The 25,521-nt window shown below is 46.1% G+C and overlaps 3 protein-coding genes across 6 annotated transcripts; all 3 read left to right on the forward strand.

Moving 5' to 3' along the window:
• Nucleotides 1–170: 170 nt before the first annotated feature.
• Nucleotides 171–7,240, forward strand: tlk2 (tousled-like kinase 2). Of its 3 annotated transcripts, none has more exons than XM_088356852.1 (21): nt 171–787; nt 1,738–1,820; nt 2,810–2,887; nt 2,999–3,068; nt 3,176–3,219; nt 3,316–3,414; nt 3,567–3,668; nt 3,763–3,855; nt 3,931–4,041; nt 4,121–4,257; nt 4,339–4,491; nt 4,574–4,640; nt 4,712–4,809; nt 4,890–4,971; nt 5,043–5,134; nt 5,212–5,301; nt 5,372–5,541; nt 5,611–5,749; nt 5,831–5,942; nt 6,044–6,151; nt 6,236–7,240. In XM_088356852.1, the coding sequence occupies exons 2-21, from the start codon at nt 1,740–1,742 to the stop codon at nt 6,407–6,409; spliced, it is 2,100 nt and encodes a 699-aa protein (XP_088212978.1). In that variant the 5' UTR covers nt 171–787; nt 1,738–1,739; the 3' UTR covers nt 6,410–7,240. The 3 variants fall into 3 exon arrangements, with proteins under 3 accessions (XP_088212978.1, XP_088212977.1, XP_088212979.1); XM_088356851.1 differs by lacking the exon at nt 171–787 and adding an exon at nt 919–953; XM_088356853.1 differs by lacking the exons at nt 171–787; nt 3,316–3,414 and adding an exon at nt 926–953.
• A 60-nt stretch (nt 7,241–7,300) lies between these two features.
• Nucleotides 7,301–22,551, forward strand: mrc2 (mannose receptor, C-type 2). Of its 2 annotated transcripts, XM_088356847.1 has the most exons (29): nt 7,301–7,439; nt 7,491–7,530; nt 8,138–8,284; nt 11,260–11,664; nt 12,020–12,193; nt 12,369–12,533; nt 12,855–12,968; nt 13,041–13,184; nt 13,255–13,446; nt 13,839–13,993; nt 14,112–14,216; nt 16,334–16,449; nt 16,522–16,670; nt 16,736–16,959; nt 17,024–17,163; nt 17,231–17,327; nt 17,408–17,537; nt 17,611–17,634; nt 17,705–17,871; nt 17,961–18,129; nt 18,193–18,335; nt 18,490–18,601; nt 18,662–18,828; nt 18,908–19,016; nt 19,078–19,316; nt 19,380–19,542; nt 19,641–19,790; nt 19,869–19,982; nt 20,121–22,551. In XM_088356847.1, the coding sequence occupies exons 3-29, from the start codon at nt 8,146–8,148 to the stop codon at nt 20,609–20,611; spliced, it is 4,497 nt and encodes a 1,498-aa protein (XP_088212973.1). In that variant the 5' UTR covers nt 7,301–7,439; nt 7,491–7,530; nt 8,138–8,145; the 3' UTR covers nt 20,612–22,551. The 2 variants fall into 2 exon arrangements, with proteins under 2 accessions (XP_088212973.1, XP_088212975.1); XM_088356849.1 differs by lacking the exons at nt 7,301–7,439; nt 7,491–7,530 and having other exon boundaries at nt 7,578–8,284; nt 20,121–20,300; nt 20,364–22,551.
• A 542-nt stretch (nt 22,552–23,093) lies between these two features.
• clpp (caseinolytic mitochondrial matrix peptidase proteolytic subunit) lies at nt 23,094–25,475 on the forward strand. Its single transcript, XM_088357521.1, has 7 exons — nt 23,094–23,252; nt 23,907–24,008; nt 24,252–24,323; nt 24,426–24,522; nt 24,659–24,846; nt 24,951–25,056; nt 25,183–25,475. The coding sequence occupies exons 1-7, from the start codon at nt 23,235–23,237 to the stop codon at nt 25,407–25,409; spliced, it is 810 nt and encodes a 269-aa protein (XP_088213647.1). The 5' UTR covers nt 23,094–23,234; the 3' UTR covers nt 25,410–25,475.
• Nucleotides 25,476–25,521: the final 46 nt, after the last annotated feature.

Below are 25,521 nucleotides of genomic sequence, written 5' to 3' on the forward strand. Positions count from 1 at the left end.
AACATGCGTCGTGGTGGGGAAAAGTAACTTTCACATCTTTATCCGCACTGACTACTTTGGTTGTATTGTGTGCAAATCTGCTATTGTCCGCACGAGATTTGCAGGAGCAGCCGCTAACTACTTGACACAATCTCACGAGACATTATGAGATTTGGGTGATTATTGTTTACATTGCAAAAAAAAAAAAAAAAAGCCATGAGAACCGAACCGAATCGATCCGGATTCGTTAGAATAGCCAACTTTTCTGCAGGGCAAAATTGATTTCTTTACGAGGAAGGAAGGAAGACGTGCGGAGCCCAACTTTGTTTTGATCGCGCTGGACCAGAAAAGCATCCCCGCTTCAGGGGGAGGAAAAAAGTAGGGGTTAACTGACGGCAGCTTTAAAGACATCATTTATACCTGCTGGAGAGAGGTGGGGGAAAATAACTCCAGGGTCGCCATTGTGTGGACGGGGAAACGCCAAATCGCAACAGTTATGGTGCTCGGCGACGAGGACCTAAAGGGGATCCCCGCCTAAGGAGTACTCAAAGGCGGGTCTGGGATACCCTCAGCTGCCGAGGCCTCCCAAGAGCAGGGGGGGATCCTCCGTCGGAATCCTCTGTCGGAATCCGACCGTCATCCTTTCCCCGATCTTACCGCGCGACCCTCGCTCACAAGCGTTACGCGAGACCCGAGGCTGTGGATGCGGCCTACCCCGGGTGGGACTGACGAGCACCGGGGGGAAACAACGGGGACGCCACCCGGGGATTAAGGCAGGCCCCGTGGAGCGAGGAAACGCTCGAGTGCAGTGAGTATCTCGCCCGACGCTGTCGAGTGAAAGAATGGAGGTGGGAGATGCTACATTGATTTGAGCGTCGTGGCAGCAACATCTTGACAACACTCAAAAGATGCTTCTTTTATGACAGATAAGCTAACGCTAGCCGGTTGCCTTCATCTCGTCTCACACGTCTGCGGTAATCATTTAAAACGAATATATTCATATATCGGCAACTTATCACCTCTGTTAATCACGCCCGTGGCTATGTAACGCAGTGAAATCTCAAGTTTGAATGTCATTTCGAATTAGCGTTAGCGGTTGCTATGCTATCACAGGGGAGGTTCGTTAGCTCGTTTGTGAAGCCAGCTAACTGTCTTGCTAATCATTTCAATCGTCAACATTACTCTTAAATAGTCACTTTTCGAATCAATTTATCTCCTTCACCCTAAAGAATTAAAATCTCCCAAGAATTAACTTGTCTGCTTAATATTGCTTTAATGTATGCAAGCCATAGGTGAGGTTATGTCACATAATGGTCAAACAGTAAACTGATCTATATTGTCGTGTCATTGTGAATATCAAAAATAATCGTATATACCTCCAATTCTGCACGTTAGCCTACCAGCTGTCCTCCAGCTGTGTGACCTTTTGATAGGTAGCTCCATCTGCATGGAACTTGGGCCTCTAATTTTAATGTCAGGCAGTTATCACATGATGATGCCATCTTTTTTTTTTTTATGTTCCAAAGGCAGTGATTCAACACATCAGGCCTCCATCGCTGTATCTTTTACTGTTTGTACAGAAGACATAGAAATATTTTAGGATTAGTCAGATGAAGGATTATTTGGTTTCCACAGCCTGTGCTATGACTCATTGCAACCTATGTGTTGTGAAATAATGATCCGTCGCTCGCCCGCTTGATTGTACGGGACCCCGGCGACGGCGGCCGCTTCTTCATCTGTGCTCTCTTGTGTCCGCAGCCATGATGGAAGAACTGCACAGCCTGGACCCCCGGCGGCAGGAGCTGCTGGAGGCCCGCTTCACCGGGGTCGGCGTGGCTAAGGTCGGTGGAGGCCTCTGCTTGCTCCTTAGGATTTCTGCCATGACATACACGACACTTCTCTCAGTAGCGTTTCTTTGTGTGGAGCGTCTCATATATGTGCGTGTGTTTTTTTTGGCTGGCGCGACATGACATCTCCCCCCTTGCTCATGATGTAGTGCCTGCATATACAAGTGGCGCTGCCTGCCAAGAAGTGCACAGACGGAATGGGAATGCAAAGGTGGGGAGGGGGGGAATGCTGAAGTAGTTCTTCACCAGGTGCGAGTGGGGCGACGCGGCGGAGTTGTCGTCCAGTCTTTGCGGAAGGTTATCTTGGAACGGTTTGGGAAAAGCGACTCGGTGCCAGCAGCGGGCCGCGTGCCAACCATAGGCTGAGCTTGGAGCATGGCGCGGCTGCTGGCGCCGCAGAGAAAATGGCGGCCTGCTGCCACCCAGCTTAACGTGAGGTGCTATATGTGTTGGGGAGGAGTCTACCAATGTCTTTTGCTCTTCCTTCTAAAAAGTCTGATGTCACAAGTCGTCTTTATTCTTGATCTTGTTCACTCATTGGGTCATGAGAGGTACATTTGAAGTTTTGCGGGATTTAAGAGAAACTTCAACTCTTGAGTGCCTTTTATTCTGATGAAACGCTCAGTAATTCCCTGCAAAAATGGCTGACAGTAAAAAAAAAATTGAAAAGGTGACAGTGGAGTACATCCTCGGCAGCCTGCCTAATGTTGCGGGAGCCATTTTAGGGAGGGTTCAGTGAGAGAGCGCTCGTGTGCTCTGAATGACAAAGTCGCTCTCTCCCCCACATCGGGCAGCGCCTGCGGAATTCTGATGTGATTTGTTTGAGTGACAAGAGTAGAGGCATCACGCCGTCGCCCGTAGCAACAAGGCAGCCTCAGCTTTTTTTTTTACTTTCCGCCAGTTTGTGCTCGCAGCATCCAGTCCGCAATGTGTTCCATTCAAATGAACGCAAGCCAGAGTGATAAAATGGCTTCTCTTCCCAGGGCTCGGGCCAGAGTCAGAACGAGTCGTCCAACCAGAGTCTGTGCAGCGTCGGCTCGCTCAGCGACAAAGAGCTTGAGGTTGGCAAGTAGTTCCTTCTGTTCGCTTGTTATGCGCATACACGGCACACACTGAATACATGACTGTAATGGACTCGCTTCATCTGCCCCCCCCCCTTTCCACTCCACCAGACTCCAGAGAAAAAGGCAAATGACCAGAGGGTCCGGAAACGGAAAGGGGACCACTTTGATGGCAGCCAAGGTGAGCTGTTTAAAATACTGTACAATTAACTAAATGATAAAAAAATTATTAGAGGTGCTGCACAGTCTTAAATTGTCATTTATAACTCTATTTTTGTTCTTCCTCAGGTAAAGCAGGAACAAGGGGACATAAAATTAGCGACTATTTTGAGGTAAGTGTCCAAAGCCTCTCACTTGGGTTTCTCATCTTTTTCCCCGCTTAACCACCTTCCTGTCTTTCCCCTTTTCTTTTCCTTCTGACTGTCAAGTTTGCGGGAGGCAGCGGTCCTGGGGCCAGCCCTGCCAGGGGGATCCCGCCGGTGGTCCGCTCTTCCCCGCAGCACTCCCTCTCCAACCCACCGGTCGCGGTGAGCACTCTTTTTAACGCTTCTCTTTCTCACCTGCATTTTCTATCTTTCCACGCTTATTAACCAGGAGGACATTTTTTTTTAGCACAGTTGAATGGTTGTAGATATAGGGTGGGCTAATAATGTTTTTTTTTTCCTTATTGATTTCCCAGGTGCAGCAGGGAAGCCCGTCATCAGTGGGCTCAGCCAACACCGAGCACTCGTCATGCTCTTTGAAACCCGTCGCCCTTTATCTGCTCCACAAAGCCACACAGGTACTCCTAAGAACCTCCCGTTCCTCGACCTCCTATGACTTGATGCACCTCCATTCACCAAAGCCACCCCCCAACCTTCCTTTTCATCCTGTAGTCCGACCTCACCATCGAGAGGCTAATCGCGATGGAGAACAACAAGAACTCCGACCTGGAGAAGAAGGAGGGACGCATCGACGATTTGTTGCGGGTACGCGTAATCTCGTCACAAAGCTCTCGACGTTCCCGTTTGAAAGCTCATCTTGCGCTCGCTCGTGCGCCGCAGGCTAACTGCGACCTGCGGAGACAAATCGACGAGCAGCAGAGGATGCTTGAGCGATACAAGGAGCGCTTAAATAAGTGCGTGACCATGTCCAAGAAGCTGCTGATTGAAAAAGTACGTCCGCGCTCGTCCGAGCCGTGACACGGGTAGGACGACTCGTGACTCATTGATCGCCGTTTGTCTTCCGCCGCAGTCCAAGCAGGAGAAGATGGCGTGCCGAGACAAAAGCATGCAGGACCGGCTTCGGCTGGGCCACTTCACCACCGTGCGACACGGAGCCTCATTCACAGAGCAGTGGACGGACGGCTACGCCTTCCAGAACCTCATCAAGTAAGCGGCACCTCGCCATTGCGACGCGCCGAAGCACAAATAGACCAACTGTCCCTTTTTCTGTCTGCCTCGCCTTGGCAGGCAACAAGAGCGCATCAACTCGCAGCGAGAAGACATCGAGAGGCAACGCAAACTGCTGGCTAAGCGCAAGCCGCCCTCCATGGCCCAAACGCCGCCGCCCAACCTGGAACAGAACAAACGCAAAAGCAAAGCCAACGGCACAGAAAGCGAAGCGTACGCAAATACACTTTAGCACGACTGTTGTTTTTTGTTTATCTTCCCTTGTTTATTTTTCCGACCGCTTCCCTCGTTGCAGTTTATCGCAGGCCGAGTACCACGAGCAAGAGGAAATCTTCAAGTTACGATTGGGCCATCTAAAGAAGGTAAAGCTTCACTTGAGAGCAGCGCTGGCACTGGCGAGGGCACGCTGACGCATCTTTGTCACCTTTTGCAGGAGGAGGCTGAGATCCAGGCAGAGCTGGAGAGGTTGGAGAGAGTCCGCAACCTGCACATTCGCGAGCTCAAAAGAATCCACAACGAGGATAACTCCCAGTAGGCTTCCTCGTTTTTTATTCCTCTTTCCCTCAGAATTGTCTGTTGCTAGGACACTCACCGTCTTCTCCTACTTGCAGATTCAAAGATCACCCGACGCTAAACGACCGATACCTGCTTCTCCATTTACTCGGACGCGGGGGTTTCAGCGAAGTTTACAAGGTGAGAGAAAGCTTCGATATAAAATAAGAAACTGAGTTAATATTTTAGTCTCACGAAACTTCCTCTTCCAGGCCTTTGATTTAACAGAGCAAAGGTACGTGGCTGTCAAAATCCACCAGCTCAACAAAAACTGGAGGGACGAGAAAAAGGAAAACTACCACAAGTGAGCGAACGGCAAACTCCGCCCCATTCCACCGACGACTCCACTTCCTTCGTAACGCACATTGAATTTGTTTTCAGACACGCATGCAGAGAATACAGAATCCACAAAGAGCTGGACCACCCGCGAATAGTTAAACTCTACGACTACTTCTCGCTCGACACAGACTCGTAAGTTTTGCTTCCAACGATGCGGTCGTTCAGTTTGAGGAGCTTTTCTCTTCACGTTGCTCGCTGGCAGGTTTTGCACAGTCCTGGAGTACTGCGAGGGCAACGACCTGGACTTCTACTTGAAACAGCACAAGCTGATGTCTGAGAAGGAGGGCCGCTCCATCATCATGCAGATTGTCAACGCCCTCAAGTACCTCAACGAGATCCGGCCGCCCATCATCCACTACGACCTTAAACCCGGTGGGGTGTTATTCATCAGAGTCAAATGATTGTTTTGATTATGAAATGTTAAAATGTCAAATACTCCAGGTAACATCCTGCTCGTGAACGGCACGGCGTGCGGAGAGATCAAGATCACAGATTTCGGCCTATCCAAGATTATGGACGACGACAGCTACAACTCCGTGGACGGCATGGAGCTCACATCGCAGGGAGCCGGCACGTACTGGTGAGATGAAAGCTCCAGGACATGAACGTGGGCTTTGTGAAACGTCTTTTTTAAAATTCGATTCTCATGCCGTCTTCTCAGGTACCTGCCGCCTGAGTGTTTTGTAGTCGGAAAAGAGCCGCCCAAAATCTCTAACAAGGTGGACGTGTGGTCCGTGGGAGTCATTTTTTATCAGTGCTTATATGGTCGTAAGGTAGGGGTCATAATTTGCAGCCAATTTGTATGGAATGTATGTAAACATTGCCGTTTCAAATTAGTGAGAGCATACTTTTCCTTTGCGTCCCCCCCCCGAAGCCTTTCGGCCACAACCAATCTCAGCAGGACATCCTGCAGGAGAACACCATCCTGAAGGCCACCGACGTGCAGTTCCCGCCCAAACCAGTCGTCACACCGGAAGCCAAGGTCAAGAACATTTCCTCCTCTGGCTTTTTTTTGTCCTTTCTTTGGGATGTTTGTTTTCATCTTCACAAATTGGTATTCCCGCAGGCATTCATCCGACGCTGTTTAGTGTACCGGAAGGAGGACCGCATCGACGTGCACCAGCTCTCCAACGACCCCTTCCTCATGCCGCACATCCGCAAGTCAGTGGCCTCCTCGGGCAACTCGGCCATGGCGGTGGCCTCCACGTCCAGCTCCTCCAACAGCAGCGCCTCCAACTGAGACCCCCTCCCTTCCCCCATCAAACACCATCCTACGCATAGCATCCATCTTGAGGACAAGACTTATCTTCACCTGTCCACTGCTGGTGGTTGCTGTCAAAGCCCAGGAGTGAAGGTGGGCTTTGGCATTTGGGGGGTTTCTGCTTAAAAAAAAAAAAACAACTATAGAAATGCTTCAGCTTGGCCATAAGGACCAGACTATTTTCTCCCCTCCATGGCTGGCAAATTCTCGCTTGAGCCCCTTCTAGTGGACGTTTTTTGCATTACAAGTAAGGCCCCCCCCACCCCTCCACGCCACACGGCATAGAAGTCCAATTTTGTGTGTGTGTGTGTCTGTGCGTGCGCTTGGAGGAGGCCATCACATGCGCCTCTCGCCACCATCTACCCCTCGACCCTGTGACCAAAGCTTTTAACCAGATGGTGGCGCTGTTCATTCTCAGTTCTCTACAGAAATGCTTGACAGAGTGGAAGCACTGAGGAAGTTCCCCCCCCAACAGAAAAAACTCCCAAGAAAAGAAAACCTACACCCCACCACTTCCATTTCTTTGACATTTTTAAGGAAGAGCGAAGTCATTTTTATGAAGAATTTTTTTTTTTCTCAAGTTGCCTTTAATTAAAACTTTTATTGTTTTTATTGCCCACCCGCCTTCAACCCCCCTCTCCCCTCACTTCCTACAACAAACACACATATTTATTTAGGGATGTTTGAATTCAATTTTCAGCCATTTTAAAAATGCAAGGGACTGATTGACATTCTAGTACTTTTTCGGGGGGAGAGTCTGGGCCTTAGCAGGACATTGCATAAACCATTAAAAAATATGTTTCAAACATATGCTGTGACTATTAGTTTATTAGTCAAACTGAATAGTATTTCCTGTTGTATAAAGAGAGGATGGCTGTTAGAGATGTAATTTAATATTGTTTGTAATGAGTTTTAAAGGTCACCTGAAGTTTGAGGGGCAGCCAGAGTAGATTAATGTCTGATGCGAGTTCATCTTCCCAAGATGACCACCAAGGAGCTCTGACAGTAGGTAGGTACAGTCGTATTATTCTTCTTGATTTATCTTCATGTTGCCTTTCAGGACAGTACGGGAGCAGAGTGTTCCTCACAAAACAACTGTGGTATGTATTGTTACAAATGATCTTGAATGATTTTTTTGTTTTGCCTTATTACAAAAGTGGTTGACTTTTGGGTGTATTTTGGAAAAAAATGTAGAATTAATTTTGGGAGGGGTTCAAAATAGTTTTTATATTATAATAAAGTATCTTTTTAAAAAGAAAAACAAGCAGAAATTAAGTAAAATTTGGTGATAACAGAAAATAATTCAATTATATTCAAGAAAAAAGTCTTAATACTATAAATGCAGACAAAGTACTGTGGTGACAATTCCAAAGTTTCCTTTTTTTTTTTTTTTTTGCTTGAATGCAAAATGAATGTTTATAAGTATGTCGTTGCAGGACAGTGTACCTAATGAATTGTCCGGTGAGTTGCGGCTACTCTTTGCGGCCACTGGGGGTCCTCAAGCCTTATTTCGCAAAACACACGCACACACACACTGTTGACGCATCTCCATTCATTTGCTCGTGTAAGGGCAGCAGACGGTTGAAACTCTTTCGAGTGGAACATTTGTGTCACTTTTTGAGTCTTTTTTGTGTTTATGTGTGTGCGTTCCCCCACCATTTCTTTCGTGCGTGCGTGTGCGTGCATGCGCGTGCGTGAGGGCTGCAGCTGAGAGCATGCACGGCGACGACGAGCGGCACCGAAACTCTACAACAACAGCAACAAAATGGACCGGTCGGCACCACTTATTTCAGCGATGCACTTTGTATTCACTGCTGCTACTGCTCTGCGTGGACGTGACGTGGAGCGCCACTGGTGAGCCTTTTTATTATTTTCTCCACGTGTCATTCGTATCTTAAAGTACAAGTTGAAATGATCATTTGTAAAATCCTGTTTTTTTAAAAGGGGGGTATTTCATTGTGGATTTGCTGCTTTTGCTTTGCCACGAACCAAAAAGTCCGAGAGTGAGTGGAACCAGATGTGCATGAAAAAAAAAAAAAAAAGGGGGGGGGGGGGTGAGGTGTGCGTGGATTGTGGTTGTGTGCGCGTTGGAGTGTTCAGCTCCATCATGGGCAAAGTTTGGCCCGTTATAAATATACTGACAAAAAAAACGGTATTCTGAAATAGCTTATTGTTTCAAGAGTCCTATATTCGTTGTATTAATTTAACCCCCCGTCCCCAGAATTTGTGTTTTAAAATGTATTTTATTTAATGTTTTTATCTATGTTGTGTTCATTCAGCTCACTAATATTTTTAAATAAAACCATTGGTAGAACTATCAATGGCTTCCTGTAGTGTGGCCACTGGGTGGCAGTACTGCAGACACAAGAACGCATCGACTTTAGTCGTTTTTCACAGAGGATAAAGAATATATGCCTGCGAGTATGCCTTGTTCGTGGCCCATCTGTCTTAATTTCAAACTTGTGGCACTTGAGCAGAAAATATTGGCAAACTCAACTGCTACAGCTGTGATTTATCCGACAAAAACAATCTAGGTAATTTTATGTTATCTATTATTGTTTGCTATGTGGCTTTTTGGGAGCTGATTTGAGTGTGACATGTCATTTCTAGCCCCGCCCCCTCCTCCCCCCTGCGGCCTCATGTGACCTTCATTTCTGGTTACATTAACAGCCCGCTCATGTGTGATTGACGACTCTATTGGGGCACGAAATCAATCATTTCATTACATGTTACAGGCCCCAACCACAGTGAGTGATGATGCTAGTATTGTACCCTTCCCCGCAGTGATGCTGTTGTTAAAATCACTGCATTGCAGTCAAAAGATTTTATATGTTTAAACAATCGAGAGAAAATAAATAAATGTAATTTAATCCTATAACAAAAAATGTCTTGCGCTAAATGTCATTTTAGTTGCCCAGCATTTACTATCCCAATGTAAGAGAGTCGAAAATTGTTAGGGTCACAATGATGAGCTATTTTGGTAGCCTTCATAAGCTTTGACAATAGGGAGAAAAACGTGCGGCGTCATCAAGTCAACCAACCGGCGTGTTCTTGTGGCTTTGGCTCTGAAAGCTAATTGTCACTGGGAGCTAAAACCACAGCGGCCAGGCGCCTCACTAAATCACATGCCATCCTCACAATAGGACTCGGGTCCTGTTGGGCCTCCTGCGGTAATGCTTCCGTACCACTCGGGCCGCATTGTCATCACACCTTGGGTGCAGAAAGGGGGGTGGAGGAAGATGCACATCCAGTTTAACTTTTGAGCCAAACGTTCTCCCAGTCTCCATTCCTTTCCTCGGCCGACGCCAAGTTCCCGGAAGCCTCAAAAACGCTCGCATGACAACAGTTTAGATGTTGCCTGACAAACGAGACGTGCGGCGTGAGTCATTGCAGCTGCTTTCTGTCATTTTTCAACAACTAACAAGAAGTTTCATTTGCACAGCCTGCCCTAAAAGACATTTTGAATTAGCTTTTTTATTCCTTGTGTAGCTCCTTTTTGGTTGCTCAGTATTTCATCATCCGTTCGACTTTTTTTTTTATTATTTCCCTGCTCTCACCCCCTCGAATTCCCCCCCCCCAACTCGTCGGCCAGCTCTGAGCAAACCCGTCCCAAACTTCGGCTCACAATGTTCTTGGGAGTATTAAATGTTTGACAATTATATATTCCTTTCTTGTAGTCTTGCCACATTGCTCTCTTGAGATTTTTGCCCTGAATTACTTTGTCAGCTGCGACGCCTTCTTTTGACAAGCGCTTGCCTGTCCCATTCGTGTCTCGTTCATTGAACGCAGGTATGCTTCGAACATGCAGGTATACTAAACACATTGGCATTATGTGGGCGGAGCTTACGACAAACCTTTTCCTATTCACCAAAAAAGACAGAATTAGAAATTATGTCTCCCACTTTTCTCCTTGCGCCACAATCCAATGTGGAGTATGCTTTTGCATGTTATGTCTGTCTACTTGTGTTGCTTCACCGTTGGTGATACTCATTATTATGTGCTTGTCCTTGTTTTAAAAATATAATGCACCATTCTCTATGTTTGATCTTAGACATGAAACCGAATCTAATAGTGGTCCTGAAATGATTCGCCTCACCAAATTTAGATGAGTTACAAAAGATGAAAGGAAAGCAGGGCCTATTAGCGCATTTGCTTGTTTCCCACAGGCTGCCTTTACGGTGAGACTTTATTGTTTCGAGAGGAGGCTAATTGGGGGGCTTCAGAGGGGAATGTGTTACGAGCAAGTAACTGGCTTAGCGGTGATGGTTCCCATGCTTCCTCACTTCCTGGCCTCTCGCAGGAGCCCGCTGAGTCGGAATGCCGAGGGTCACACTTTGGTCGTCTTTTCAGTCCTTGGCTCCTGCAGGCTGTATTTGAGCAGAGTTTGGAATATGTGGATGATATTTTAGAATTTTTTTTCTCCCCCCTTCTTCGGTCCTGTCTGTGCTGCCCACACAAACACGCAGTCGTGTAGTCACGGTGGCTTCGACTCGGCCAAAACCAAAATTGTAAAGAGGGGGGAAAAAAAAGGAAGAAAAAATGTGAGTACATGAGCTTTGTTTGGAGCTATCATAAAACAAAGGGCATTAGGTTCAACAGGTGCATTCTGTCTAATGGCCTGTAGGAGGAGACAGTAGGATGTACATTCAGTATATATGTGTGAAGTGCAAATATGCGTTTGGCAACTCCCACCACTGCATGTCAGTGTTTTATTTCTTCTTTCAGTGGGGGCTACTTTCCACTTGCCAATTATCGGATAAATTGATCCCTCCGGCAGCTCCCATGGAATGTTCTCATCTACCGTATTGACTTGTGGCTTCCCTCCACAGCACCGCCGGACTCCAATGACTTTGCCTTCTTCCACGAGGGCACCCGAGGCTGCCTGGGGGTGCGCGGGCGCTCCCTGGTGCTCTCCACGTCCTGCCAGGAGGCCGGCCAGCGCTGGAAATGGGTGTCCCTTGGTCGCCTCTTCAATTTGGGTTCCTCGCTGTGCCTGGGCGTGACCTCCGGCAACGACACCGCCTCCGGGCTGGGACGCACACCTCTGAGCGTGTACACGTGCGACCGCCAGCCCCCCATGGTGAGCTGGACGTGGAACTGCGGCCAAGTGCTGGAGGACCTCAGCAACTACCTACCCTGGCCATCGTTCTCCAACGTGTCCACGCCCTCCACGTCCAGCTCCAAATGGAGCGTGTACGGTGAAAAGCAGGACCTGTGCGCCAAAACGTATCGTGGTATGTACGCTACAGAGTCCAAGGCTTTTCCTTTCGTTTGTTCACATTCTGAAACCTGCATCTTCTCCGTCATGGTTACATCCACAATTTAGTGTCAGACTCGCGCGGGATGTTAGTCAGACGAGGAAGAATGACAGTCAGTGTCGGAGCCCTGAGGAAATCTTTGCACTCGCTTGCTCTCGCTAAAAATGTCTGGCCTACTTTTCGGGCTTTCAAGTGCGTTCTCCCCCCTCGTGCCCTTTTCCTCACACTGTGTTGAAAAATGCGTGTGCACAGAAAAAAAAAACTGTTGATATCTTACACAGGTTTCAGTTATTCTTTTTGTGATTTAACAAACCTCTGTGTTGCTCCTCAGAGATCTACACTATCCAGGGCAACTCAAACGGGCGCCCATGCCATTTACCCTTCCTGTACGACGGCCAGTGGTTTCACAACTGCACTAGCATCGGGCGAGAGGACGGCCACCTGTGGTGCGCCACCACCTACGACTACGCCCAAGGCGAAAGCTGGGGCTTCTGTCCCGTCAACAGTGAGTTACTCATGAGTGGGCCAAATTCATAATTCACCCACTTTCCAGCTTTGTTTGACTTACCGTATTGGTCCGAATATAAGACGACCCCCCCATTTTAAGTTTTATTTCAATGAAAAAAAACCTCGTCTTATATTCGGGCCAATACGGTAATTGGTATCTTTCAACCGCATAGGCGGCGGCTGCGAGACCTTCTGGGACATTGACCCACTGACGGACAGCTGCTACCAATTCAACAACCAGGCCGAGCTGTCGTGGAACGAGGCCCGCATCAGTTGCCAGCAGCAGGGAGCCGACCTGCTCAGCGTCACCAAGCTGCATGAGCAGACCTACATCAATGGTTTGTTTACAACTTTGGACTCCTCTACGCACAAATGACATCAAGGAAATGTGCAGGGGGAGGGGGGGCGGACAACCCCCAGCCCAGACTCCGACCGAGGCTACTCAGATGACTCAGAGTCTCCGGACCTCCACCCATTTATGAGCACTAGTGAAATTTCAGCAACCCAGTCTGTCATTTTAAGTACTGTAGTCAAAATTTATTTATGTGGGATTGAAATTTTATTTTTTTTAACTGATTAATATATATATACACACATTTTTCAAACAGACTCTGCAACGCATACAATCCTTGACCCTAAATCTGTTCTTATTTTTAAAGGCCTGCTGACCGCCTACAGCACCGCCTTTTGGCTTGGCCTCAATGACCTGGACATCAACACCGGCTGGCAGTGGGCCGACTCGTCCCCGCTCAATTACCTCAACTGGGAGCAAGGTTAGCCTGTCGACAAATCTTTTCACCGTATTTGTAAACAATCGGCACCAAGATACCAAAATCTTTCCGCAGACCAACCAAACCACGAAGACGAGGAGAACTGCGTTGTGATCAGGACAGAGTCGTCGGGTCGCTGGCAAAACCGCGCTTGTTCCGAAACTCTTCCTTACGTCTGCAAGAAGAGGCCCAACGCCACTTTGGATCCTTTTACTACCGGTCAGACTGCAAACAGGTTCAGAATATGTTCCAGAACACAAATGGCATCACGTCTCTGGTGTCCCAGCAGACTCATGGGCGGACGATGAGAAGTATGAGTGCCAAGTGGGATGGCAGGCCTTCCAGGCGGGCTGCTACAAGGTGGTGCCGGAAAAAGCCGAATGGGACGCGGGGCTGAAGGCGTGCCAGAAGATGGAAGCTAACCTGGCTAGCATTCACACGCTGCCCGAGATGGAGTTCATCGTTCGCAACATCAAGAAAGGTCAGTTGCTGTCTGCCATTTTTTTTTCATTATAAAACCCTTATTCAAATATTTTAAGCCCTTTTGTGAAAGCAGTTTATATTTTAAATAAAGTTCAGTTTAATTGAGTTGCCCTCAAGGCATTATTAACATTTCTATTTATTTTTTTTCTACCAGTAAATCAATTAAGTCATTTTTGTTAGTCAAATGTTTTTATGTCATTGTTTAACTGTCACTTTGCAATGTTGGGCATTCCGCTCTCTGGTTGCCATGGTAACCTCACATCCCCACATTTCCTCTGAACTCAAAACGTACTCCTCCGTCCAAACTTTCTGCGTTTCATTAACATTCCCTTCGAGTGCCACATCGCTGTTTCTGAATGTGTGTGTTCCTAATAATGTGTGTGTGTTCAGACACGGAGCAGCTGTGGCTCGGCCTCCACGACATCGCCATGCAGATGGACTTCCACTGGAGTGATCACACCCCCGTCACCTTCACCCACTGGCATCCGTACGAACCCAACAACTTCCGCAACACTCAAGAAGACTGCGTGTCCATGTGGGGACCCGTGAGTGACCCCCTCCCCCCTTCTCCAAAACCATCATCCCCTGCTTATACCATTCCTCACGTCTGTATGTCTAAACACACTCAGCAGCTATATGTGTGTGTGTCGCTTCCACGCGCAGGAGGGCCGCTGGGACGACAGTCCGTGTAACCTGACTCTGCCCGCCATCTGCAAGAAGGCCGCTACCAAAAGAGAAGGAAAATCTCAGCATCAAGACTGCAAACAAGTACGAGACTCACCTTCCTGTTTAAAACGCATTTGGTATTGCTAACTTTGAAATAGTACAGATGCATATCAATAAATTAGATTATTTCATTTCAATGTGGGCGCAACTTGAACCAACAAATCCAACAATCTCACAAAGTCGCAATAAGGTTGGTTAGATTGAAAAAATATGAGTATTGTAAGTATTTGCTTGGTTACATGTGTTGCTGCACTGTTTGTGTTCAAATATCATTTGCTTCAAGGGTTATAACAGCTTAATGCTAATTATAGCATACCTGCGGCCATGTTTATAAATTTCAAATTGGTCCTTTTATTTTTGTCTGCAGCTACTGACAATTTGCAGGCCCCGTTGAGATCCTGATTCTTGTTATACGCGTTCCAGCTGTTCAGTTTGGACCTCCTTTCCCCCCCCCGTCTGACTTTTAGGGTATACGTTCTAAAGTGACCCTTATACACAGTCAGTGAGGACAGCGGGAATACAGTGTGTGAATCAAATCCCACGTTGGAGGAATTCACGCAGACATCTGTGTTTGATTTCGCATCCCCGTAATCACGTCCACATGTGTGGCCCATATACGACGCTCCCGTCGCTCACTTGACGGGCTTGAAATAGTCCAAGTCGAGCGCATTTCTCGGAAGCGTGTTCGGCACCTAAGCAGAAAATATAGCACAAGTGGGCAATATATCATTAACTTTTTTTTTTCCCTCCCTTAAACTGGATCTTACGTGTATTCATTTATTTTTACATTATTTTCTCATAAAATAATAATTAATTAATTTATTGTAAACAGTTTTTATTTCATAAAGTGATAATTAAATAATTCTAATTAGATTAAATATTGATAATACCATGTTTAAAAAAATAATTACAATTAAACAATTGCTTATTTAATTAGAATTAAATAAATTATGCAATTTAAACTGAATTGCATTATTTGCCAGGATAAGGGGAGTTTATTTGAGGGTGTTGGGGTAGGCGTCAGGGCTGGTCATGTGACAGGAGTTCACCCCGCGGCCTAGTTTGTTTCCAGCTGAGCTCAACATGTGAAACAACAAGTGAAACCGCCACGTGATGGTTAAGCTAACAAAGCTGTCCTCACTGTTTGTTGCTGTTCGCTGAGCCCATCGCAGCAGCATGACACAAATAAGAATGAAGTCGCTTGTTATTCCTTATAAATTGCCAAAATTCGTTTTTAATAATAAATAAATTCCCCAAAAAGCAAAATTGAATGGTGGAGTCCCCCCCAATGCATTTAGTGCTCAGATGGTGGCGCTGTGATTACATATGCAGCATTCCTTTACAATACTTCCTGTTGTAAATTAAAAGAAAATAAAGTGTTGCATGGAAGTAGAACGTTTTCAGGCATTTGAGGAGAAGCAAAAGACTTGATGACTTTTCAAGATAAATCCTTCATGCAGAGAAAATATAATCCGTGTCGCCTGGAAGAAACATTTGTAATTTGAAGCTTTTTCCAGGACGATTCACCTAATAAAAGTGTCAGTTTATCAGACAGGGATTTTATCAGTAATATTTGAAAGTTGAATGTTTTGCAGTTTACTTTATGTTAATCGAGAATAACACATAAATGGAAATGCCATAGAAAGGCTAAAAAAAAAAAAAAGCACAACCAGTGGAGCAACACATAAAGACAGACATAACAATCCTCACAGGCTTCTTTATTCTTTACAAAGCGTGACTCCGTCTTTATTAGCTTGATGCTCATCTAGTGGTGAAAGTAGGCATTACATTTCACAAGAGATGCACGATTACGACGAGAGACATGAAGAATGCGGCGGCGCTGCCTGAAAAGTTTTGAGGTTTGCATACAGTTGCTAAAAGGAGGCGGTGGTTTTTGCTTTTTGGATTTTGCGCACTAGCGTGAAGGAGAATCATCTAGCTCACCCCCGATGACCTTTCGAGTCTGGCATGATGATGCGCCTGCGTGCCTTCACCACAGCAATAACAATCAATTCTGCATACTCACATGAAATACTGTTATTTTTTTTTTTTAGGATGACAATTGGTATTGTTTTTATATTCCATAAAAGGAGAGTTTTATTTTTGGTCACTTTTGTATGCCGTTGTATTCAGCTGTATGTCTGCACCCCCCCTCTTAGGGCTGGAAGTGGCACAGTCCATCTTGCTACTGGGTGTCGGAGGATCTCTTAACATTCGATGAGGCCAGGAAGTCGTGCGAGGAAAATAAGGCGTCGCTCCTAACGATCACCAACAGGTAAATAACCACGAAATCATCAGTCGTGTGCTGACTCCTCCCCCTAATATGCTTTGAAATCACCCTCAAAAGATTTGAGCAGGCCTTCGCCAACAGTCTGGTGTTTGGTCGTTCCGATGATTCCTTCTGGATCGGCCTGCACGACCAGGGCAGCCCCGGCTCGTTCCACTGGCAGAGCGGGGACCAAGTGTCCTACACCAACTGGAACCGAGACCAGCCGAGTAGGTCACGCTTTTGTGGCGCAAGCCGAGGACACGCCTCTAACTGCATCCTTCCTATCTTCCAGTCAGCGTCCGAGGAGGCTGCGTCTCCATGGCGACCGGTTCGGGAACCGGGCTGTGGGAGGTGAGAGAGTGCGCATCGTCCAAGGCCAAATACATCTGCCGCCAGAACCGGGATGCCACCCTGAGCCCCGAGCCCTCTGTTCCCGCTGCTCAGCCCACGCCCAGCCTCACTGGGTCCTGCCCCAACGGCTGGAAGAGCAACAGCAACCTACGCTATTGTTACAAGGTACCCACCCGTCTTTGAAATGAACAAATATGGCCATTGCTGTAAAAAATGATTCTGTGTGCAGGTCTTTCACTGGGACAAAGATCAGAGGTTGAGCTGGCTGCAGGCTCACTTGTTCTGCCGTACGCACGGCGCCGACCTGCTGAGCATCGCCGGCCCAGAAGAGGAGCACTTTGTTCTTCAAGTCCTGCACGAGACCTTTGGGTTTGTGGACCATGATGATGATGATGATGAAGATGATGGTGTTGATGATGTCAATTGTAACCCACAGGGAGTCTGAGGAACACGATCAGCACTGGTTTTGGATCGGTCTGAACCGCAGGAACCCGATGGAAAGCAGCAGCTGGAAGTGGAGTGATGGGCTGGCTGTGAGTGTCACGCTTATCAATATATATTTTTTTCCAAACATAATAAATCTCAATTGATAATCCTGAAACTGGATCACTAGGTCACGTACCAGAACTTTGGGCGCTACTACTACAACGTCCGCCAGTGTGCTGCAGCAGACCTGGGCTCCATGACCTGGCTGGCTATGCACTGTGAATCACCTCTGGACTGGATCTGCAAGATCCCTCGAGGTACATCACCAAGGCGTATTTTTACACGGTTCTATCTTGATTCTTGCTTCTTCCTTGTTTTCCGTGATTTTAGGCAGCGTTGAGAAGCAACCAGAAGGTCAGTGTGACCTCGCAGCACGTGAAAATCATCCGTCTGAAAATCTAACAGCATCTTATTCGCTCGTTAGGCGCCGCTTCACCGGAATGGATCGGCTTTCAGGAGGCCGAATATAAGTTTTTCGAAAGCCGCACCACGTGGGACCAGGCCCAGAGAATTTGCTCATGGGATCATTCATCCCTGGCTTCGGTTCACTCGGCGCAGGAAGAGAAATTCCTGGCCAGCACGCTCAACCAGGCAAAGAAAACACGGCTAAAATGTTCAATGGAAGTGTCATAACATCACAAAATGATGTTTTCATTTCTTTTTTTTTTTTTTAATTTTAGATGGGAAAGGTGGAGTCTGATAACTGGTGGTTGGGACTTCACACTTTCAACAACGACGGACGTTTCCGCTGGTCCGACCACTCCGTGCTCAACTACGTGTCCTGGGCTGCCGGCAGGCCACGCCCCCTCAGTCGCGACCGCAGATGCGTGCACTTGATCGCTAGCAAAGGTGAGACGAGTCTCACCGTCGAGACTTTCGATTATACGTGAAAATGTAAATCGTGTTCAACAGGAGAGTGGGCTGAGCAGAAATGTGACTCGGACCAATCGTACATCTGCAAGAGGGTGAACGTCACTGGCACCGCCCCCCCGACGCCATCGTCTCCACACCCTCCCTCGGGTTGTCCCGAAGGATGGACCTCGTATCAGCGCAAGGTACACAAATATTTTTCTTTTTTTTTACTTCGGAAGATACACACATTTAAAAAAAAATATATATATATATGTTTTATATATTTGTTGATGTAAGCTAGCTTAGCCTTCAAGCCAATTAGCCTTACTAAATATAATTTAAAATGATCCTTGCTAGTGTTTTAGAGTCTTTGAGCAACAGTCCCAGCACGTCACATGGTCCGCGGCCAAAATCAAATGTGAGCTGCAAGGTGGCGTCCTGGCCGTCATTTCCAATCATTTGGAGCAAGGTAAGACGCTTTGGTTATTATGTTGTGGCAACATTTAATCCTCCACTCTCCTCCTCGCAGCCTTCGTCACCACCCTGCTGTCCAACGTCACCGTCGACCTGTGGCTCGGTCTCAAATCCGACCCCAAAGGTCACTTCCAGTGGGCGCAGCCGGGTCTGCTAAGTTACACCAACTGGGCTCCGGGACAGCCGGTCGACAACAACGGGCCGCATCATGACAAGAACCCGGTACTGGAATGTTCTCGCTGGATGTTCTCTGATCACCTTACCCGCCCTCGGTTTTGACGGTCTCGCTGTGTCCTACCAGGGAAACTGCGTGGCCGGAATTCACGGCAACCCGCAGAAGCACAAGGGCATGTGGGCCTCACGGGCTTGCGAGACGGAAAGCATCGGCTACCTTTGTCAGAGGCAACAAGGTTTGCAAATAAATTTTTCAATATTAACATTTTTAATCCAATGACGCCACCTTTTGTTCAGATCCAGGCATGCCCGCGGCACCTACCCTGATTCCCGCCACCTTGTCCAAGCGTTTGGACCTGGGTGGCATCACCTACCAGGTGGTGCAGAAACGACTGGACTGGACCGGCGCCCTTCACCTGTGTAACTCCTTAAACGGGACCTTGGCGGCGCCGAAAAATCCCGTCCAGCAAGCCTACCTGACGTTACTCATCAATAGCTTGCGGCAGCCAGCGTGGATCGCTCTCTACAACTATGAGGTGAGGTCAATTAAAATTTATTTGAGCCAACAATGGGTGGGAACTCCATTTTTGAATCCACAGGGCCGAAGCTTCACCTGGCTGGGCGAGGAAGACTTGTCCTATTCCAACTGGGTGGACGGGGAGCCCAAACAGTTGCCAGGCTGCGGTCACATGACCACCTCCGGTCTGTGGACCAGGACCTCCTGCGAGACCAAACTGGATGCTGCCATCTGTCAAATTAGTGGTGGGTAACAATATCAACAGCTTCAGCATTCTTACAGTCACTTTATTAGGGATGCCTCCACTGTTCAACCCAACAAATGTTGTTGTTTATCAAAATAGATGCGCCAGAGACTCACAAGTGGCTCTACCCGGGAAGTTGCCCGCGCACTGTGGGCGACTGGGCCTGGGTGTCCTTCAGGAACCACTGTTATGCCTTCAACCTGCAAAGACTCAAACTGCAGCAGGACGCACTCATGTCCTGCCAGAAAGGTCGGGACAACCTTTTATCTCACACAGGCTTCCTTCCCTACTGGAATATATTTATTCTTTTTTTTTGCTTCTTCTCAGTCGGGGCCGAGCTTCTTACCATCTTGGACGAAGCGGAGAACGCGTTTGTGTGGGAGCACATCCAGAGCTCGGCCGAGCAGGCCCACGGAGCTTGGCTGGGAGTCAGCGTCAGAGGTCCCAAATCACTTTTTTTTTCCTCTCGGGATCAACGTCACTACTTTCATTACAGTTGTCTTACATAACCATGAAAGAAAATGTCTGTGAAGTTAATTTAAGAATATTTTTTGGGGGGGGACATTTTTTGTTATTTAGGTGGAAGTCTAGTGTGGAGCAAGGAGACAGAGATGTCATACACCAACTGGGAGGCTCACGACGTGGCCTTCTCCGTGCTCTCGCCCAACTCCTGCTTCTGGATCCAGAGCAACAGCGGCCTTTGGAAGCCCGGATCATGCCGGAACCGAACGCACGGAGTCATCTGCAAGCGGCCCAGAAGTAAGCGCCCAAGTCCGATTTTGCTTTTAATGACATCATCAAACGTCTATTTCCTTTTTGCAGTCATGGAGTCCTCCAACGAGTTGCTGAGCGGCGACCACCTGCCCACGCTGATCGTGGTGCTGGTGACGGTAGTGGTGCTGGTGGTTCTGATCGTGGCCGTCATCTACTTGTACCGGCGGCGCGGCGGAGTTGGCGTGCGGGGCTCCTACGACGGCGCCCGCTACAGCCGTACGCACTCGGGCCAGGGCGACCAGGTGGAGAAGAACATCCTGGTATCGGACATGGAGCTCAACGAACAGCCCGAGTAGTCCCTCAACACTTCAGACTCAACCAGAACCGGTATTTTGTGAAGCCAAAAATAATCCTGAGAAAAATAATCCACCCCCCCAAAAGTAAAAGGCTGTGTAGAGCACAGCAGCGTCTGAATTTTCTACATTTTTCAAACTGTTCCCAAGTGTGTCTGTGACATGCTTTTCTCCAACGACACCAAGGATTAACAGTTACAGCACATTTTTTTACCGAACAAATGAAATCAGACTTTTTTTTTTTTGTCAATACAAATGAAGAATAAATGACTTGGAAGCTTTTTAGAAGAGTACTCAAAGCTACTCGCTCCTTTGATGCCAAATTCTCTTTTTCTTCTCATTTAAAATCAAGACAAGTCGACGAAAACTGTGATGTCATCATCCCCATCCCGCCTCCTTCCCTTTGGACACGTCAGCATCCGAAGGAGGAGGAGGTGTCCAAATTTCCAGTGACGTGACCTCCTGCTCTGTTCTTGCACTTTTCTTTAATTTCCAAGTGTTGCTATGTTGTGAGTTTTTACACTCCGCCCCCCCGCCATACCCCCACCTGGAGCTGAGTAAGCAATTTTTTCCCCCCCTTTTACACAGCGCCCCAGGTCCACACTTGGTCACGGCTATTTTTGTTTTTCTTCTCTTTCTATGTGGCTTAGGTCAACAGATTTAAAGACTTTCACGGTTCTTTTGCAGTTTCTTTTGGGACATTTGCCAACAACCGCCCCTGCACCAAGAGACCAAACCCCTGACACGAACTACAACCCCACAAAAGAAGGTTTTGAATGATTTGCCATCTTCTTCCCACTTTATAATTCTTAAAACAGTGTCTTGAAACCCTACCCCCCACACCTGTAGACCTTACTTTGAAACCCTGACTCAGACTTGAAAGTCTTAATTTGAACCCCAGCTTTGAAATCCAAATCCTGGTGTGACCCCATCCAGCCCCTGATTTGAAACCCTACTTTGACCCTACTTTAAAAACCCTAATACAAAATTGAATGTTGAAAGTTTAAGACCCAAATTTGGTTCCCTAACACAATTTTGAAGCCCTTGTTTTGGAGCTCATCGCTGTCGTGCAACCCTAACCTTGACTCGCAGCCCTACTTTTCAACCCTAACCTTATTTGAAACCCTTTTTTGAAATCCTACTCTGAAACTTGAACTCAGACTTAAACCCCTAATTTGAAGCCCTACTTCGAAACCAAGTGACTCTGATTTGTTTCTTTGTCATTTTTTTTCTTCTCTGCCTTCGTGGCGGTCTTTTTCTTTTTTGCTTCAAGCTATATGGAGACTTTTCCACTTCTTTTGTTTTGTGTGTGCGTGTGTGTGTGTTGCCAACAATTGAGATCCCCCTCCCGACACCAATGTAAATACCACAGTGTTGATTTTACCCCCCAAAAGCAGATTTAGGATCATTTCCCCGTCTTCCTCCGCCTGCAGGATTTTTTTTTTTTTTTTTTGTGCTGCTGGAGGTGTGTGCGTGTGCGTGAATGCGTGTGTGTGCATGCGTTGTCTCCAGCTGTGGAATGTTGAGTCGGCAAGAAGAGCCTAGTGGCACGTCTGGAACCAATCAGAGAAGAGAAAAGTTAAGTGGGTGGGATGGTGGGGGTGCTTGGGCTAAGGGACATGAGGGGGTGAAAAAAGGAGCAAAGCAGTGGAGGTGAAGAAGGGATCAAGCGAGGAGAAGAGAGGAGAGGGGGAGGTGAAGGCATGTAGGAAGAGGTTGACCGCCCTCTGGGGACCGTTTGCTGTACTGCAGTTAGGTTGCGAGCCAACAAAGTGTTGCGCAATAATGACGCGTGTGCATGTCAGTAGACTTTTGTGTGTGCCTGTTACAATTTCTCATTTCTTCATTAAGTCTGTCAATCAGGCCACGTGGTACCCCTGTGAATATGACCGGAAGTGTCCTTTTTTGTATGAAATTAGTAAAAAGATATATATGTTCTCTGACGTTTTGTTTCCATTATTGATAACACTAATTGCAAGAACACTAAAAAGCCTTACTTTACATGGTCATTAAAAAAAGTCTTACTACTTACTCACATGGTCATTTTTTACCCCCAAAAAAGTCTTACTATACATGGTCTTTTAATTTTTTTTAAAGAAAATAAATAAAAAGCATTACAACACATGGACATTTTTTCTCCAATAATAATCATGAAATATGACCATATCCATTGACAAGTGAAAAAGCGCTTAAAGCAATAAATATTTAAAGTGAGTGTTACACTAAACGAGTGTGAAACCTGAAAATATTTTATTCAAAAAATTTACCAGTGAAGCAAAATTATATTCAACTCGAAAAAACTTTTCATACAAGTATATTTATTTTGAATACTACATTTATTAATTTTCAAGTTTGAAGCTCAACGAGTTTATTTTCATTTCCAAGGTTAATATTTTCAAATACGAATTTTGTTCATATAAACCGGACGCGAATTGCAAATTTGGACACAGCCACTTGCCGTAGTTAGCGATTCAAGATGGCCGACTTTTTGCGCATGCGCGCCTCAGATCATGCGTGCCCGAATAGGTAACAGCTAGTGTCTTGGGCAAAGTCAGTTTATCTGGAAGACAGTTCAACTATCTCTCTCCTGGTGACATTTGGAGTTTAACACACACTATTCTCAACAATGAGGGCGCTTTTCACGGTCAGTAATGCTCTTTACTTTTTTTTTTTAAACGTACTCACCAGAGTGATTACAATGCAAAACGAAAATGACTCTGAGTGTATTGGTTGGTCCGTGTTATGGAAGTACAGTTGCATCCATGTTTCTCCAAAGACGAAACATTTCGAAACCCAAGGAAACGCACAAATGAGATGGTAAAACTTTGGCATTTCAATAATATAACTTAGTGGTGGCAGTTTAAACAGCATTTGAGCCCTTATCCAGCCAGTTTAAGATCTTTCCCTTCTTTAACACATCCATTTCAAATGATCATCTGAACATATCAAAAATGATTTTCTCAATATTTAAGATTTTATGGACATCTTCTCCATAGGTGCGCAGTTACGCACGTAAGCTTAATGTCGCTTAATGAGTAAAATGATGTCCACAAAATCCAAAATATTGAGGTACATCTGAATATAGGTTATACAATGCTCAGGCTGCGCCCCCCAAAGGCTGGTGCAGGTACAACATCTACTCTGGTTCAGATTGACTGTTGATGACGTCAGACTACGGCAGCTCTCGTTGGACAAACTACGTTCAACCCTAATAAATAAGAACGCAAAAACAATCTGTCACAATTGCCTGTAAAATATGTTCATATGTCTTCTGTCTTGCTTGCATCTTGTCTTTTAGGGGGTGTTTCGAACAGTGGGACTTGGAATGAAATTAAGAAGATCAATCCACTACAGTCCTGCATGGCAAAGTCCTCTAATACCCATAGTTATAGAGCAAACGGTCAGTAAAATATTCTTTTGCTTGAATTTATTTTTCTTTTTTTTGCATTACATGGTCGTGTGGTCACAATACCCAAAATTTGACTTCCATACTATGAATGCCTAAAGTAGTCAATGCTGTTTGTAAAATGATAACATAGCAAAAACTAGAAGAAGCATAAAATATAAAAGTTAGCCTTTGTTGTCTTGGCATTAACTTTATTTTTGGTTTATTTTGAGACATTTTTTGTGTGCTTCATTTCAGGGCAGAGGAGAACGCGCCTATGACATATATTCTCGCCTACTTAGAGAGAGAATAATTTGTGTAATGGGTCCGGTAAGTCTCTTGCTTGAATGATTTTATTCAGATGGTTTTGTTTTATGATATGCTTTTACGATGATGACAGCGTATCTTTTTTTATTTGACGCCTCCTCTAAGATTGATGACTCTGTGGCCAGTCTGGTTATTGCCCAGCTGCTTTTTCTTCAGTCTGAAAGCAACAACAAACCAATCCACATGTACATCAACAGCCCTGGTGAGAAATTGAATAATAAGGCTTCATATATATCTAAAATGTGATTGTGAAGGTTAAACAGATAATATAGATAATAATAACAAGAAAAAAAAATCATTTATATACTCTTTAGTAAGATGTTTCTAAATTCCCTTAGGTGGTGTGGTAACAGCAGGTCTGGCTATATATGACACCATGCAATATATCCTTAATCCCATCTCCACTTGGTGTGTTGGTCAAGCAGCTAGTATGGGTAGTTTGCTTCTTACAGCAGGGACAAATGGCATGAGGCATTCATTACCCAATGCTCGTATCATGGTCCATCAGCCATCCGGAGGTGCTAGGGTAAGACAAATCCAGATTTTAAATCAAAACGAGAAGATTTTCTCTGCCTGCAATTATAAAATATCTTAGATATCTTACATTGCGATGTAATTGTTCTTTTCCAGGGTCAGGCCACTGATATCGCCATCCAGGCTGAAGAGATCATGAAACTGAAGAAACAAATAAATAATCTCTATTCCAAACACACTGGGCAACTGCTCGAAACTATTGGTAAGGTCCCTCCAGAAATGTTTTATGACATGTTTTATGTAAACAAACTCTACTCAATGATGTTAAAAATGACTTCTGGCACATGGTCAATGATGAATGTTAGTTTTTAATTGTTCTGTTTTCCAGAGAATATAATGGAGAGAGACCGCTATATGAGCCCCATGGAGGCCCAGGACTTTGGTCTCATCGACATGGTCCTGGTCCACCCACCCCAACCCGGTAAAGATGAGCCTGAACTGGTTCAGAAAGAGTCTACCACAGCAGCTAGTCCTTCTGCAATCCTGGAGTCTTCAGAACAAAACAATGCTTCAAGTGGAACATCCCACCCCACCCCTCACACAAACCCCAATTGATAATATAATTGTCTATATTCTGTATACTTTTTGTGATTATTAAAAAAATAATATTAATAACTAAAACTGGCTTCTGTCCTTCCATGCAGCATCAACAGTAAGTCACCAAAGT

This window comes from Syngnathus floridae, chromosome 17 (assembly GCF_059516105.1).
Source record: "Syngnathus floridae isolate MCC-2025c chromosome 17, RoL_Sflo_1.0, whole genome shotgun sequence".
NCBI lineage: Eukaryota > Metazoa > Chordata > Actinopteri > Syngnathiformes > Syngnathidae > Syngnathus > Syngnathus floridae.

What these genes read in the sequence shown, in the direction of transcription:
- tlk2 (XM_088356852.1), top strand. Translation starts at nt 1,740, where the DNA reads ATGATGGAAGAACTGCACAGCCTGGACCCCCGGCGGCAGGAGCTGCTG. An exon ending in AAATTAGCGACTATTTTGAG is followed by an intron (nt 3,220 to 3,315) that starts GTAAGTGTCCAA and finishes CTGACTGTCAAG; the next exon opens with TTTGCGGGAGGCAGCGGTCC. An exon ending in AAAAAGGAAAACTACCACAA is followed by an intron (nt 5,135 to 5,211) that starts GTGAGCGAACGG and finishes ATTTGTTTTCAG; the next exon opens with ACACGCATGCAGAGAATACA.
- mrc2 (XM_088356847.1), top strand. Translation starts at nt 8,146, where the DNA reads ATGCACGGCGACGACGAGCGGCACCGAAACTCTACAACAACAGCAACA. An exon ending in GCGTGTCCATGTGGGGACCC is followed by an intron (nt 13,994 to 14,111) that starts GTGAGTGACCCC and finishes TTCCACGCGCAG; the next exon opens with GAGGGCCGCTGGGACGACAG. An exon ending in TCGCTCTCTACAACTATGAG is followed by an intron (nt 19,317 to 19,379) that starts GTGAGGTCAATT and finishes TTGAATCCACAG; the next exon opens with GGCCGAAGCTTCACCTGGCT.
- clpp (XM_088357521.1), top strand. An exon ending in AGCCATCCGGAGGTGCTAGG is followed by an intron (nt 24,847 to 24,950) that starts GTAAGACAAATC and finishes GTTCTTTTCCAG; the next exon opens with GGTCAGGCCACTGATATCGC. An exon ending in GCAACTGCTCGAAACTATTG is followed by an intron (nt 25,057 to 25,182) that starts GTAAGGTCCCTC and finishes TCTGTTTTCCAG; the next exon opens with AGAATATAATGGAGAGAGAC.